The 13,450-nt window shown below is 40.9% G+C and overlaps 1 protein-coding gene across 1 annotated transcript; it reads left to right on the top strand.

The window, feature by feature from the left end:
• The first annotated feature begins 701 nt into the window (after positions 1-701).
• Positions 702-9,992, top strand: slc5a5 (solute carrier family 5 member 5). The gene is made up of 14 exons (XM_084548612.1): positions 702-1,174; positions 1,532-1,597; positions 1,730-1,781; positions 2,886-2,953; positions 3,506-3,660; positions 3,829-3,969; positions 5,466-5,595; positions 5,997-6,085; positions 6,276-6,388; positions 6,608-6,678; positions 6,908-6,994; positions 8,367-8,569; positions 8,862-8,959; positions 9,208-9,992. Exons 1-14 carry the CDS (start codon positions 809-811, stop codon positions 9,345-9,347), a joined length of 1,779 nt encoding a protein of 592 aa, XP_084404738.1. The 5' UTR covers positions 702-808; the 3' UTR covers positions 9,348-9,992.
• The last annotated feature ends 3,458 nt before the right edge of the window (positions 9,993-13,450 follow it).

Raw genomic sequence — 13,450 nt, 5'->3', positions numbered from 1 at the left:
AAAGAACACATCAATGCCCACAGCTTAGGCAGCAAAGAAGAAGACGGCTAGCTAGCAAACACAGACATGAACATTTTTCAGTGACATAAAATAATTACTACTTTTAAACATGATTTTTTTAAATTTGTAAACATAGCGACAAAACTGTGAGTCACTTTGCGAAAGTAATTATTAATTCTGAAAATAACCATTCACTCTGATATTCTTTGCATGCATTTGACATTTTTGCTCTCATCTATTGAACCATGTTGGTATTATACTTGTTCTTCATACTGACTGGGATATGACCTACAGTGCTGACAAAATAAAATCAACATACAATGAATATACATACATACATAAATGTATTTATTTACTTTTTATTCTAATAATTCTCATTATCGTATAGGATTCCAATGTAACGTTTGTATGGAGACAAAATAAAACTATTCCTTAAGGGTTGTGGGTTCCCCAATATATTATTTAGAATACAAAGTTTTTTTGACATTTTTGCCCCAACTTTAATGACAAAACTGAATTAATCCAATACTAACAATGACCAAGATGAAATTAAAACTCTTGACTCTTGTGACTTTGAACAACTGAGTTCATCTTTTCTCTGTGCTATGTCCCTGCTGATGTTATTGCAGTTATCCTTTTAGCTTTTAAATTAGTAAAATACAAGAAATACTGACTGTCATTCACATCTTCAGATATCCTAGAGATATCCTGTGTTGGTTGCTAACTGTTTGTAATTCACTCTGACAGATCCACCAATCATCACAATAAAAAAGTAAAACAACAAGGTAGAGGTCATCGAGGTCCAACAATGGGAGATCAATCTGCCAGTGAGCCACAGAGCGTCGGCTTCGTCCTGGCTGACTATGCCGTCTTTGCTACCATGTTGCTGGTCTCTATGGCAATAGGATTGTTCCAGGCCCTGAGGAAGAAGCCGAAGGACGCCAATTTTGAGGATTTCTTCACCGGTGGTCGCAGCATGCCAGCTGTGCCTGTTGGCCTGTCACTCTGCGCCAGTTTTATGTCAGCGGTCCAGGTTCTGGGTGTTCCCGCTGAAGGCTTTCGCTACGGCTTCAAATTCCTCTACATGTGCCTTGGACAAAGTATCAACTCGCTGCTGACAGCTTACCTGTTCATGCCAGTTTTCTTTCGACTGGGCATCACCAGCACCAATCAGGTCATAATGAGCTTCCAGTTATTACCTCACTTCTGCAGGCATGTGTTGTAGCAATGTTGGATAGGGCAAAACTGACTCACAGGTTCTCAATAGCTCTTTAATAGTTTAATGCCTCACGTTTTATTATTGTATTGTCCTTATATTCTTCTCTCGTCTAAAATCAGCTTATGAAACCCTTTTAGACAGTTATTATGATTATTGGCTATATAAATGAATCTGGTATGATCTGGCTCTGACAAGCTGTTGAAATGCACCTGTGGGTCTTCAAACATGGTAAATATGGAAGGTGAAGAAGGATGAGGGATGTGTGCAGAGATACTCTATGATGTTGTAACGCCGGCCATCTGCCTGTCACAGTATCTGAAGATGAGGTTTGGCAGAGGGATGCAGCTGCTTGGAAGTGTCCAGTTTATTGTTGCAACGGTAAGACAGAGATCGCTGTGTTCTTCGTTGCTCAGTCACATTGAAGACAAAGTTCAAAATAGTCAGTGCACTTGATGAAGCAAATATCTTGTCACTGTGGTGACTGATTTTCTTATGTGTACTTGTTTTCAGCTGCTTTACACAGGGATTGTCATCTATGCACCAGCACTGATCCTGAACCAAGGTAATCGACGGTTCACTTTTTCTTTGGTTTGACCTTTTCGTCAAAATTCCAACATTTAAGGGGGGGGGGGGGGATTGGGGGGTACACCCTGGCCAGGTCCCCAGTCTATCGCAGGGCTTGACTTTTTTATTTTTCTCGAAATAAAACCATGTATATTCAAGCTCTGGTATCAACTAAATTGTCTGATGCTAAGAACTTGGCGGGTTTTCAGAGTTAAGGGTAAATATGAATCACAAAAGAATTTATTGTACTTTGAAACCTCCACGGAAACCTATCACTCTGGGGCTTGAGAAATTTTACAAATACATCTTTTTAAAACATTGATAAGTGAAAAGTGTGCTGTAGGCAGTACAACAATGATTATCCAATAGTCATGTATTTCCTTTTACAGCCTTCACTGGTATTTTATTTTTTTTTTGCTCAGGAATGAGAATCGTGAGGTTAACACTTTGAACATATCACCAGAATCCACCCAGGCCAGGTTCCCAGTCTATCGCAGGGCTTGACTTTTTTTTTTTTCTCGAAATAAAACCATGTATATTCAAGCTCTGGTATCAACTAAATTGTCTGATGCTGAGAACTTGGCGGGTTTTCAGAGTTAAGGGTAAATATGAATCACAAAAGAATTTATTGTACTTTGAAACCTCCACGGAAACCTATCACTCTGGGGCTTGAGTAATTTTACAAATACATCTTTTTAAAACATTGATAAGTGAAAAGTGTGCTGTAGGCAGTACAACAATGATTATCCAGTAGTCATGTATTTCCTTTTACAGCCTTCACTGGTATTTTTTATTTTTTTGCTCAGGAATGAGAATCGTGAGGTTAACACTTTGATCATATCACCAGAATCCAGTTTTAAGTTGGTGTCTGTATATAAAACGAACCTCAGTCTTTATGAAATCCGGAGACAAGATTTTCAGGGTTGACTTTTGGCACGTGTCTGCTGCGGGATACTGTATATATTCACAGCTGATATCTCAGCTGGGCACTGCATTCTGAATAAGCACTGTTAATGACCAGTATCTGTCTATAGTTTAAGATTGAAAGTGTTCCATTAAAGGGTTATTCCGATTCACTGTTGGTGCACCTGTGTTTTTGCAGCTACTGGACTCAATATGTGGGTGTCTCTGTTTTCTACTGGGATCATCTGCACCGTTTACACCACAGTGGTAAGAACACATCTTAATATATATTCAAACCAGCTGCTTCTTAATGGACTGGTTCCTGTACAGGTGTTTGTGCTCATTTTGGCAAAACTAGCTTTGACTTGAATTACTCTGCCTCTAAGATAGAGGAAGAAACATGGGATAAGGACTCGGTCCGTCTGTAGATATGCTTACAGTTTCTTACTTATTATTTCATATTTCAGTCATTTTTGACAATTTCTTTAACGAATAAGAAAGAAAAAACATAATTTGGATCACGTGCGGACAACGAACTCATCTCAAAGTTTTGTTTAACGCGGGACTGACTGACTAACTGACTGCAGCACAGTCCGATGACATGATGTTTGAGGTCTACAAGAAAAATATCAAAAAGGATTTTTATTAGAATAACTTAATATCAAAAACACGACTTCAGTCATATTACAACAAACCTATTTTCGATTGGCAATTAAAAAAAACACCATTTCCAAGAGTCTATTCTATAAGTAATGATGTGTTTGACTCCTTGTCTCACTCTCTTTCTGTCTGTCTCTTGACTCCATCATCTGTGTCCAGGGCGGCATGAAGGCTGTGATCTGGACAGACGTGTTCCAAATCATTGTCATGTTGTCGGGCTTTGTGGCCATCTTCATCTATGGCACAGTCCTGGTTGGTGGTCCTGCACAGGTCATGGAGATCGCGTACAATGGATCGCGGATCAATTTTAATGAGTACAAACATTTTCAGCTGATAAATATTTGCATAAGCATAAAAAGGCCATTTAACAGGCCACAAATAATCAGTTTAGCTCTATCAGCACAAAGTTTGTTTAACTGCCAGGTTACCTATGTGTCAAAGTCTGTCATGTGGTAACTATTGGTTGTGATGGTCTTCTCCAGTTTTGACACAGACCCACAGAGGCGTTACACATTCTGGACCCTCTCTGTTGGAGGTGTAATGGTTTGGCTGTCCATGTACGGAGTTAACCAAGCACAAGTCCAACGCTACATCTCCTGCCGATCGGAGAAAGACGCCCAGTGGTGAGTGGAGACCTGACTGACATTAGTTAATTCACTGCATTTAGGTTGCATAAATAGACTTCGAACCGTCAAGGCAGCATCTGTAGTCACCTGTTCTTTTGAACATGTTATGTCAAGTGACTAAACAGCGGCAGCAACTACGTGCAACATGTTGAGATCAAGGCATGAACAGCTCCGAACAAACTCCTTTATCAAGTTTAAAATTTTAGAAAAGACAAAGGTGGCATGAAGTATGACATAATGCACTGAGACTTGAACATGGTATGAAAAGATTTAGTGGTTTTTACTTACAAGATTGTAACGGAGACGGAGATCTGTAGTGTATCATGCTTCTTCCTTGAACATTTAGAACCATTCTTTAAAACAATGGCCATTTGCGTTTCCACCTGTGGCTCAGTAGGTAGAGCGGGTTGTCCACAAACCAGAGGGTAAGTGGTTCGATCCCCGGAATATGTCCTTGAGCAAGACACACACACTTGCTTGTTTGAGCGAATGGGTAGATGTGTCTGTGACTATAAAGTGCTTTGAGTACCAACAGGTGGAAAAGCACTATATAAAAGCAAGGCCGTTTACCATTTAATGACCCAAAGATTAGGCAAATGAGTCTGAGTCAGCTCGGATCATGGCTATACAACAACATGCTCCACTCCCATCCAATAAGTGGCACTTATGCAGAAGACTACACAACTCTGATAATATATAAGATAATCCTTTAGTTTGTCCCACAGTATAAAGTAAAGGACAGGAGATGCATAGTCATAGCAAAGCGGATCCAAAACCCAAATTGCTAGCCTTTGTGTAACCAAATGGATTGGGGGCTGAAGTTATACTTAACTCGCTGCTAGCCATACCCCCGGGCTAATTTAAAATAAGTTCCCCCAGAACCTAATTTGGACACTGTGGTGGAAATGTGGTGGAAATGCACTCTTAAAAGGTTCCTAATCCATGATGCTAATCTTCTCTTTGCATGCTGATGACAGCTTAGACAAGTTTGTTTACCAATCAAATAGTGGCCATTATTCCTTTTTTAGGGATTGGTTTCAAATTGTTATACATAGATAAATTACTAACAATAACCAGTCACAGTATATTACCACTGTTGGATATCTCCATTATATTATGCGCTTTCAAGTTTCAGTATCTTTACAAAGACCAGTAACTATTGCTTGCTGCTCCTGGAAGCCATTAAACTGCTCCTAAGCCAGGAAATGTACAGCAGTTCCTTCAAGCTTAGTCAGACCATGAAGCAGCAATGTAATTGTTTTGTGGTGTTTCCTGACCATTGTAGGAACAAATTAGAACATTTATTTTTATTCTCCCTTAAAGTTAAGCTCTTAATTTCAAAAATAGACATGTCATTTCTTGGCTTCTTCATAAACATAGCTTGAAATGACAGATTTAAGTTACTGATTAATCATCTGCCAAATCTGTGTCATTGTTCCCGCAGCGGGTAACCGAGTAAACAGGGTCGACTTGGTGTTTGCTCTTGATTGCAGGGCGCTGTTTGTGAACCAAGTGGGTCTTTGCCTCATTGTGTCCAGTGCAGCAACCTGCGGCATCGTCATGTTTGCTTACTACAATGGCTGTGATCCGCTGAAGTCTGGCATGATTTCTGCCCCTGATCTGGTACTGACATTATTCAGAAAAAGTCTTATTTCTTTACCGATCCATGGGCAGAGAATGATGCTGTGCATGATTTGAGTGACACAGGGTTTAAAAGCTGTAGCTTTAATTGTTGAGTGAACTGTGTCAGCTGGATATTTCTGATATCAGTCTCCGGGTCTGGCTGAAACATTATCACATTCCTTTGACAGCTCCATTCATCATTTTAACTTCTGATGTTTAGCCACACAATATCCTGGTTTAAGTGCTAACTTTATTAGTTTACCTCTCCAGTGCTTTGACATTGCCAAGGTCAAACACTGAAGTTTATTTTACTGACTGTCAACAGGATAAAGAGCCACACAATATTAAACTAATATTTACATTTACTCATTCACTTTTATTTCCCTGCTTGTCTGATGAAGTACATGCCCTACTTCGTGCTGGACATTTTCAAAAGTCACCCAGGATTCCCAGGTCTTTTCCTTGCCTGCGCCTACAGTGGGACTCTGAGGTATTTCAATATTCTCTAAACTTAACTTACACCTGGTTACTGTACTTGGGCACCAATCTGAGGGAATTGTATTTTACTTGAGTATTATTATTATTATTTGTTTTACATTTTTATGCTTAAGTTCCTCTAGATTTCTTGTCCACAACATTTATTGGACATTACTCGTTATCAACAAGTGTCTCTTCAACAGCACGGCCTCTACAAGTATCAATGCCATGGCTGCAGTGACGATGGAGGATCTGCTGAGACCCCACCTGCTCCACATGTCCCAGAAGAAGCTGGTCCTTATTTCCAAAGGACTGTGTACGTTAAGTCTTACTGACCGCTGAAGATCATCTGAAATGGGATCGTATTCAAGGCGTATTAATCTAATTAAGAGCTTTCATAAATCACCCAGACAACATATTAGGTTACACCACTTCCTTCTGTAAAACGTTTGGTCCCAGATTAATGTAATAACTTATATTGTGCATATTTCCACCACACCATTACCGCGTTTAAGTCTCTCCTTTATCTTTTAAGCGTTCCTGTATGGAGTCGGCTGCATCACCGTAGCTGCTCTGTCCTCCTTCCTGGACTGGGGAGTTCTTCAGGTACAACATTTACAGCACATACTGTGTTACATGACACCTAATCAATAATGCAACCACCATATTCGTAGAAATCCAACAATATAAGAGCTAAAGGACTCAGTTTGTATTGTAACAACTGCATATTGTTTAGTAGTTTGCTGTATTAGGAAAGACTGAACAGAATAATCAAATGTATCATTTCAGCTTTATTTTTTATTTAATTTTAATTTCCTTTGTCCTCTTTCTTCAGGGATCTTTCACTGTCATGGGTGTGGTCAGCGGCCCGTTACTGGGCGTCTTTATTTTGGGCATGTTTTTCCCAGCAACAAACAAACTGGTGAGTGAATTAATAGCCATAATATACATACTCCGAATTGTGCGGGAACGCCAGAGGACTCGAATAATGGCTTGTGTTTGAATACATTACAGCTTCTCGCATGAAGAAGACTTGAGATGAGAAGTATCAGTTTAATATCTGAACTAGTTTTCCTTAAAAGCCTCAAGATTCATTGAAATGTTCATGACGGAGGAAATCCGCTGTACTAGTCACATCACTGACTTTAATAGACACAATTTTTTTTTTTGTTCTCCAATTGTGTGGACAAATAAAAAACACACAGTTCTTTTACCTAAGAATAAAGTATTGCACTTTCCACGTTACTCACACATCCTCACTGTTAAACATCCCAGACGTCACTTTCCAGAAATTCACGAATGGTGGGAAATCAAATAGAAGTTCTGTCTTATCAAATATAGCCCTACACACCTTGCAGCTTTCTATTGTTTCCTTTATCTGACAGTTTTTTGGGGGTAAATTTACTGGAATACACATTTGCTTTCTGGCCTCCTTCTATTCATAGACTTCTGACAGATGTGTTGCAACTCTTTACTTCATGTTGCCTCAGATCTTCTGTTAAAAGCTGATATGCATTAGCCCTGGTTCCAAAAAGGACAAATAAAAAAACATAGGCCAATAATGTGCATTATGAGCTGAATGTTGTTAGTGGGGGCCATTGGGTCTTATGGGTTGAGGGGAGGGCCCTCTGTGGATCATCCCACAGATACTTGATCAGTTTGGGATCTAGTGAATTTGGAGGCCAGGTCAACGCCTGGGTGCCTGGTCTGGTCTAGGTGGGTGGTACATGTCTAAGTAACATCCACATGAATGCCAGGTCCAAAGGTTTCCCAGCAGAACATTGCACAAGATGGTCAATGTTATTTACTTCTCCTGTCAGTGGCATTAGTGTTGTGGCTTATTGGTGTACGTGTCTTCGTAACTTTCTTCTGACTGCTTTGGTTTTGTCAGGTTGTTGTCTTTTGTTTGTGGAAGAAGAACTAGAAAAGCTGAGTCTCTAAAAGGCAGTCCAACCGCTCAAATGTCTTTGCTGTCTACCCAACATGTGGATCAGAGCATTTTAATGAGACAAAAACAAATGCACTGGACAAACAAATAAACCTTCAGGCATCGAAGTGGCTGATGCAACGAATACTCTAAATTTCTCAGAGCTATGAACTGCATGACTTTAGACTATGGAAGCTCTCATTAAATGGAGAATCATACACACTCCACAAGGAAATTTGAATCCCATGACCTTGTTACTTAACATCCTAGTGGTGCTATAAAGCCTAAGGTACACATTTCCTTTGATATAATACAAGTATAATAAAATCCATGTCTCATCTGATGGATTTTATTATCTGTCTTTCAGGGGGCGTACTCAGGGATATTAGTGGGATTCTGTGCCTCTCTGTGGCTGGCTGTAGGTTCAACTCTTTATCCACCCAGTGAGGAGACCATGGGCGTCCTGCCCAGCTTCACAGACAGCTGTGCACTCAGAAACATCACCCTGAACAACAACCCTGACCCAGAGGAACAATACATCCTGACCCCGCTTCACCCCGATAACAAAGGGTCAGTGAGTTCAACACACCAAACACTGTCACACCGCTGTCTCTGTTTCTTCCTGTGGTGTGGACTCATTTATAGCGTATGTATTTACTTAAGGAGGTCATTATTGATGATTGCAGTTTGTGCTCATGGGAGAAACTCTGCTCCTTTCTCTGTGAACTGCTGTGGCGTAGTGGTCTGTTGGTTGAGTTTACATAAACATCACATAAAGATAACACTCAATATGTTATTAACTATAAAACATTGAATAATATCTTAAAAACAAAATGTTTACTCTGTTTCTTTCCAAAACTAGGGGTTTGCTTGGCTTCTACTCCATGTCCTACCTCTACTTCGGTGCCTTGGCAACTAGCTCAGTTGTACTGGTCGGGCTGATCGTGAGTTATGCAACAGGTGAAGAAAAAAAAAAATTCAAAGGTTTCAGACAGAATTGAAATGAGCTGCTATTGTGTTAGATCACAGTCACGACTGCTGTCATTCATCAGTGACACATAACTCAGATCTTCTGTCAATAAACTCCAGTCAGTTAGCTACACTAAAAGCATTACTACATAACTGCAGGTGCAATGAAAAGGATATTTTTAGTTATGTTTGGCAAAACCCAAAACTGAGTAATTTCTCTTGTTTCCCTCATAACAAAGGACCAACTAAGAGGAATCAGATTAAAGAAGGTTTGCTGTGGTGGGACCTGCATAAAAAGACAGTGGACGATCCGTCAGAACAAGGCGTAAGTACTATAGTATATTCGAGGGCATTTGTGCTGGCAACTCCCCAACGTTAAGTAAAATTTATATGCTTGTATTATATCAAAGGAAACGTGTATCTTAGGCTTTATAGCAACACTGGGATGTTAAGTAACAAGGTCATGGGGTTCAAATTTCCTTGTGTGTGCATAATTCTCCATTTAATGAGAGCTTCCATAGTCTAAAGTCATTCAGTTCATAGCTCTGAGAAATTTAGAGTATTCGTTGTCTCCCAAGTGTCTCCCAACTAACATATACTGTGCTTTTCATTACTAATAGTAGACGTGTTTAAACGCGCTGTCTGTGTTTGTTTTTAAGACCCGTCCCATGTCCAGCATGCTTCCCTGCATTCGGCACGGTGCATGCTGGGATACAGCGCTGCCGCCTGTGAGAATGACCGAGATTAACCTGGTAAAGAGACTACACAGATAAATAAATGAACTAATTTATCCCCATTAGTAAAGTTTGCACCGTTCGTTCTTTTAAGGGGGCATTGTAGAGCACTCATCTCGTTTAGTTTCAGTGCTGTTTTAAAACCAATTTATTCATTTGCAGGGAGAACGGCTGGCAGATAAACCACAGATTGTGCCTTTGATGCATGTGCACACAGATGACGCAAATGCAAAAGAGGAATGGAAGATTAAATCACACCTCAAAGTTTAGGAGTTGAAATGTAATATACTGTGAACAGCGTGCATCACGGTATTAACTTGCTGCGTCCTTTTTCCTCTCCAGTTTTGTCTCTGTGTCTCTAATGGCTCTGTAAGTCTGCACCACTTATGGAGCTGCAATTATGCCTTCATGACTGTGCCAAGAAATATATAGACTATAATAAAATTCCTTCAGGTGTGATGAAAGGCCCTTTCATTTGGAGGTTCACTGTGGTATGTTCCCTATTTGTAACAATGTACACCTGCACTTCAACCAGCGTTGCAGGTAATCCGAGTCTGATGTTAGTGTGTGTGTGTGTGTGTGTGCATGTACTTTTCAATTCAGCCCTTGTTTCCTCTTCATGAACTGTGCCTTTACATGTACCGTTTTACTGAAAATTAACCTAAATGTTCCTCTAAAAGGGACTTCACTTGTTGAAGTTATCTTTTATTTCCGAGGCCACTGCTCCCCACGTGGGTTAGGGTCTTCTGTTAAAAGCTGATATGCACTTGTCAATACGCACTTGATGTTCAGTTGTTGGTGGATGAATACTGACTATATATGGGGTCATGTTGACTGTGTTCAAAACAAACCTACATATGAACAACCCCCTTCTGGTGTTATTCACCTCCTTGTAAGTGGAAATGTTTTGACGTGTTTGCTGACATTTCCAGAAATGTTGGAGGTGGGTGGTATGTTAATATATTGTAATTTAGTCCTGTAGAGTTTTCTTTCATTCATTCATTTATCTTCTGTAACCGCTAGTCCTGTGAAGGGTCGCGGGGGTGGGTACACCCTGGACAGGTCGCCAGCCTATCGCAGGGTTACCACAGAGAGACAGACCTGTAGAGTTTTCTTTGTAATAATAATGCATCTGAGGAAAATACAGCCTCATCCTTTTATTATGCATTTATATTTCCTACATTAGGTCACCCTGTCTTCAGCTTATTTTGCCTTGGTGGCTCCTTGACTCCAACACTTGCCAGATTTGTGTACACGACTTCCCTTATCATAACCATTCTTTCACAAGTCCTGTTTGAAGGAAAGCATACATGAGCATCGACCCTTGTGGTATTTAGAAGCGGCTGCCAAAGTGTCACCTTGTTGGTGGAGTGAGGCTGCCTTCAAGTGGGGTTGTGTTTAACAGAGTTCACAAGAAAAGCACTTGTGATAAAACCCCCTCTTGTGGTCCCAAATTTGGTTGCACAGCTTCTTCCGAGGAAATTTACATTAATGTTTGAATCCACGAGTTGGTAGATGTTTTTTGCTTACATTTCCAAATACAGTGGAGGTGGATAGTAAGTTCATATTGTAATTCGGTGTATAGTTTTATTTGTAATTTCAGGAAAATGTTGATATTCCCTACAGCCTCATCATTTGATTATGCATTGTGCTTGTTAGCTTTCTGGTGCCGACATTTATCTAGTGTGTTTTCACAACACACAGCTGACGTTAGCACCACTTCCTACGTTGTAGTTCACGACCAACATTTGAATGCAGCATTATGGCTGCAAAGTGATGTTTGTGATGCTGTTACACCGTGTATTCGCATTTACCATTATCTCCTAATTCTGCATTTTTGACACAGTTGCAAAACTTACACCGGCTGGTTTAAACTAACGATTGTGTCCTTGTACAACTACCACTGGAAGAATTAGCAACATAAAATGTGAAAGAAACACCTTTTCTGTATCTTCAAGTAGGTTTATGGTACACGCTCAACACACACTTATAAATAAAATATATTCCACATATGAACAACTTTGTGACTGCATTCATTCTTTAAATGTGGTGGATTTGGGGGTACAACATATCCCGAAATCTGGATCCTCACCTACTGATCATGTGCTTGAATCAATACCTTTAATCCATTTTGCTGATCAGTCTGTTTTCTGAAGGTGCTCCTTATGTCTCCTGTTCAGAATTTTAGTATGAAACCATACCTCGGAGTCAGTACGACACTTTTTACTTCTCCTGTTTGGGTCCTCAAAAACAAGACCTCAGAATAAGAATAGACTACCCCACTATTAATAGCGTTATGTGGGGTCTACAGATGTATTTTGGTGTATACTGACACCTGCTGATAGTTAAATGAAATTTTAGATGAACCCACGTGGTCGTATCCATCATGGCTGCCAAATACACCAAGAAGTACAAAAGCGCAAATATCACATGATGGTCATTTATTGCATTCTTAATCTTTCATCCATTCTTACAATACAAAAGTAAACATGGCGTTTTCATACACTCTTCCAGATTACACTGGTAGGCCACACAGCAGGTCTGTCTTTTAATGTTGTGCTTCCGTGCACGTTGGTCCTGAATCCCTCAGCCGACCTCCATGTCGTCGCCGCTGCGGCATTTCTCTTCAGCCCGGTGCTTCACCACTCATCTGCGGCCCTGTTAGAGTCCTCGTCGGCTACAGCACAGTCCAGGCGCTGAACACCGGGAAGCGCCAGGTCCCTTTCGTTAAGCTTTTCCAGAAACGAGGAAAGCAGTCGTTTGTTTAAATGGTCCGTCAGGGTTCTTTCCTCCTCGACACGCTCCTTGGCCACATTCGTCCCCGGCTCCACTCCTTCCTCCTCCAACTCCTCCACGGTGTCTGCGCTCAACTGCGGCGGGGCCGACCGGTGGTTCAAGGACAAGCCGTTCGACTGTTCACCTTCCACGGACTGCTGCTCCGTCCAGCTCCCGGCGTCCGCACCGGATTCCGTCTCCATCCTTGATATTAAAGTGGTTTGCAGGGCGGCATTCTCCAGCTCCTTCAGGCGTTTACTGTGGAGGCCGCAGGGAGGAGGTTCATTACCGGCCGGGTTGTTGTTGTTGTGAGGGGGTTCGCCAGTTTGCTCCATCATGCTCTGCGTCAGGAGTGCAGCCCGTAGATATAAAAGACCAGTGGCTCACACTGAGAGGTGTCGCCTCCTCGTGGCTGTCGGTAGTACTGCGACATGTATTCAGTCCACAACTTCAACACACTCAATTACAAGTTAAAGCATTACATTCATCAGTTAAAAAATAAAATAGATTAAAGCATAAATTATTTTAAATTATGCTATACCGTTTTCTATTTAAAGCTCGCTTGCAAAATCACAATAAATACAGTGGAATAATTATTACAGAGGCCGAGAGAGTTCAATGCACTGCAACTCAACAACACATGCAGATAGACAACGCAAGCTCAAGCAAATTAAGGAAATGTCTACATCAGTGTGACAACACATGTACTGCACATACTCACAAAACAAACAAATACAGTAACATATTGCAAATACTGACCATATCAGCAAACACAGAAACAAAGGTGTGGAGAAGTGGTTAGAGAAGCAGTTCTAGGACCGAAGGCTCACATCCTCTCATCCATGGCTGATAAGCAAGCACCTAACCCAGGTGGCAGCCGATGGTGGCAGCACACTGCTCCGAGTGCACACATTACTGTGTGAATGAGTGGGTGGGTCAAACACAGAAAAATGATTTCCCCATGTGGGATCAA

This window comes from Chelon labrosus (genome assembly GCF_963514085.1).
Source record: "Chelon labrosus genome assembly, chromosome: 7".
NCBI classification, from domain to species: Eukaryota; Metazoa; Chordata; class Actinopteri; order Mugiliformes; family Mugilidae; genus Chelon; species Chelon labrosus.
The sequence above is the reverse complement of the archived record's forward strand: the minus strand, read 5'-3'. Positions and strand labels throughout refer to the sequence as shown.

What these genes read in the sequence shown, in the direction of transcription:
- slc5a5 (XM_084548612.1), top strand. Translation starts at nt 809, where the DNA reads ATGGGAGATCAATCTGCCAGTGAGCCACAGAGCGTCGGCTTCGTCCTG. An exon ending in TCCAGTTTATTGTTGCAACG is followed by an intron (nt 1,598 to 1,729) that starts GTAAGACAGAGA and finishes ACTTGTTTTCAG; the next exon opens with CTGCTTTACACAGGGATTGT. An exon ending in GCCTACAGTGGGACTCTGAG is followed by an intron (nt 6,086 to 6,275) that starts GTATTTCAATAT and finishes TCTCTTCAACAG; the next exon opens with CACGGCCTCTACAAGTATCA.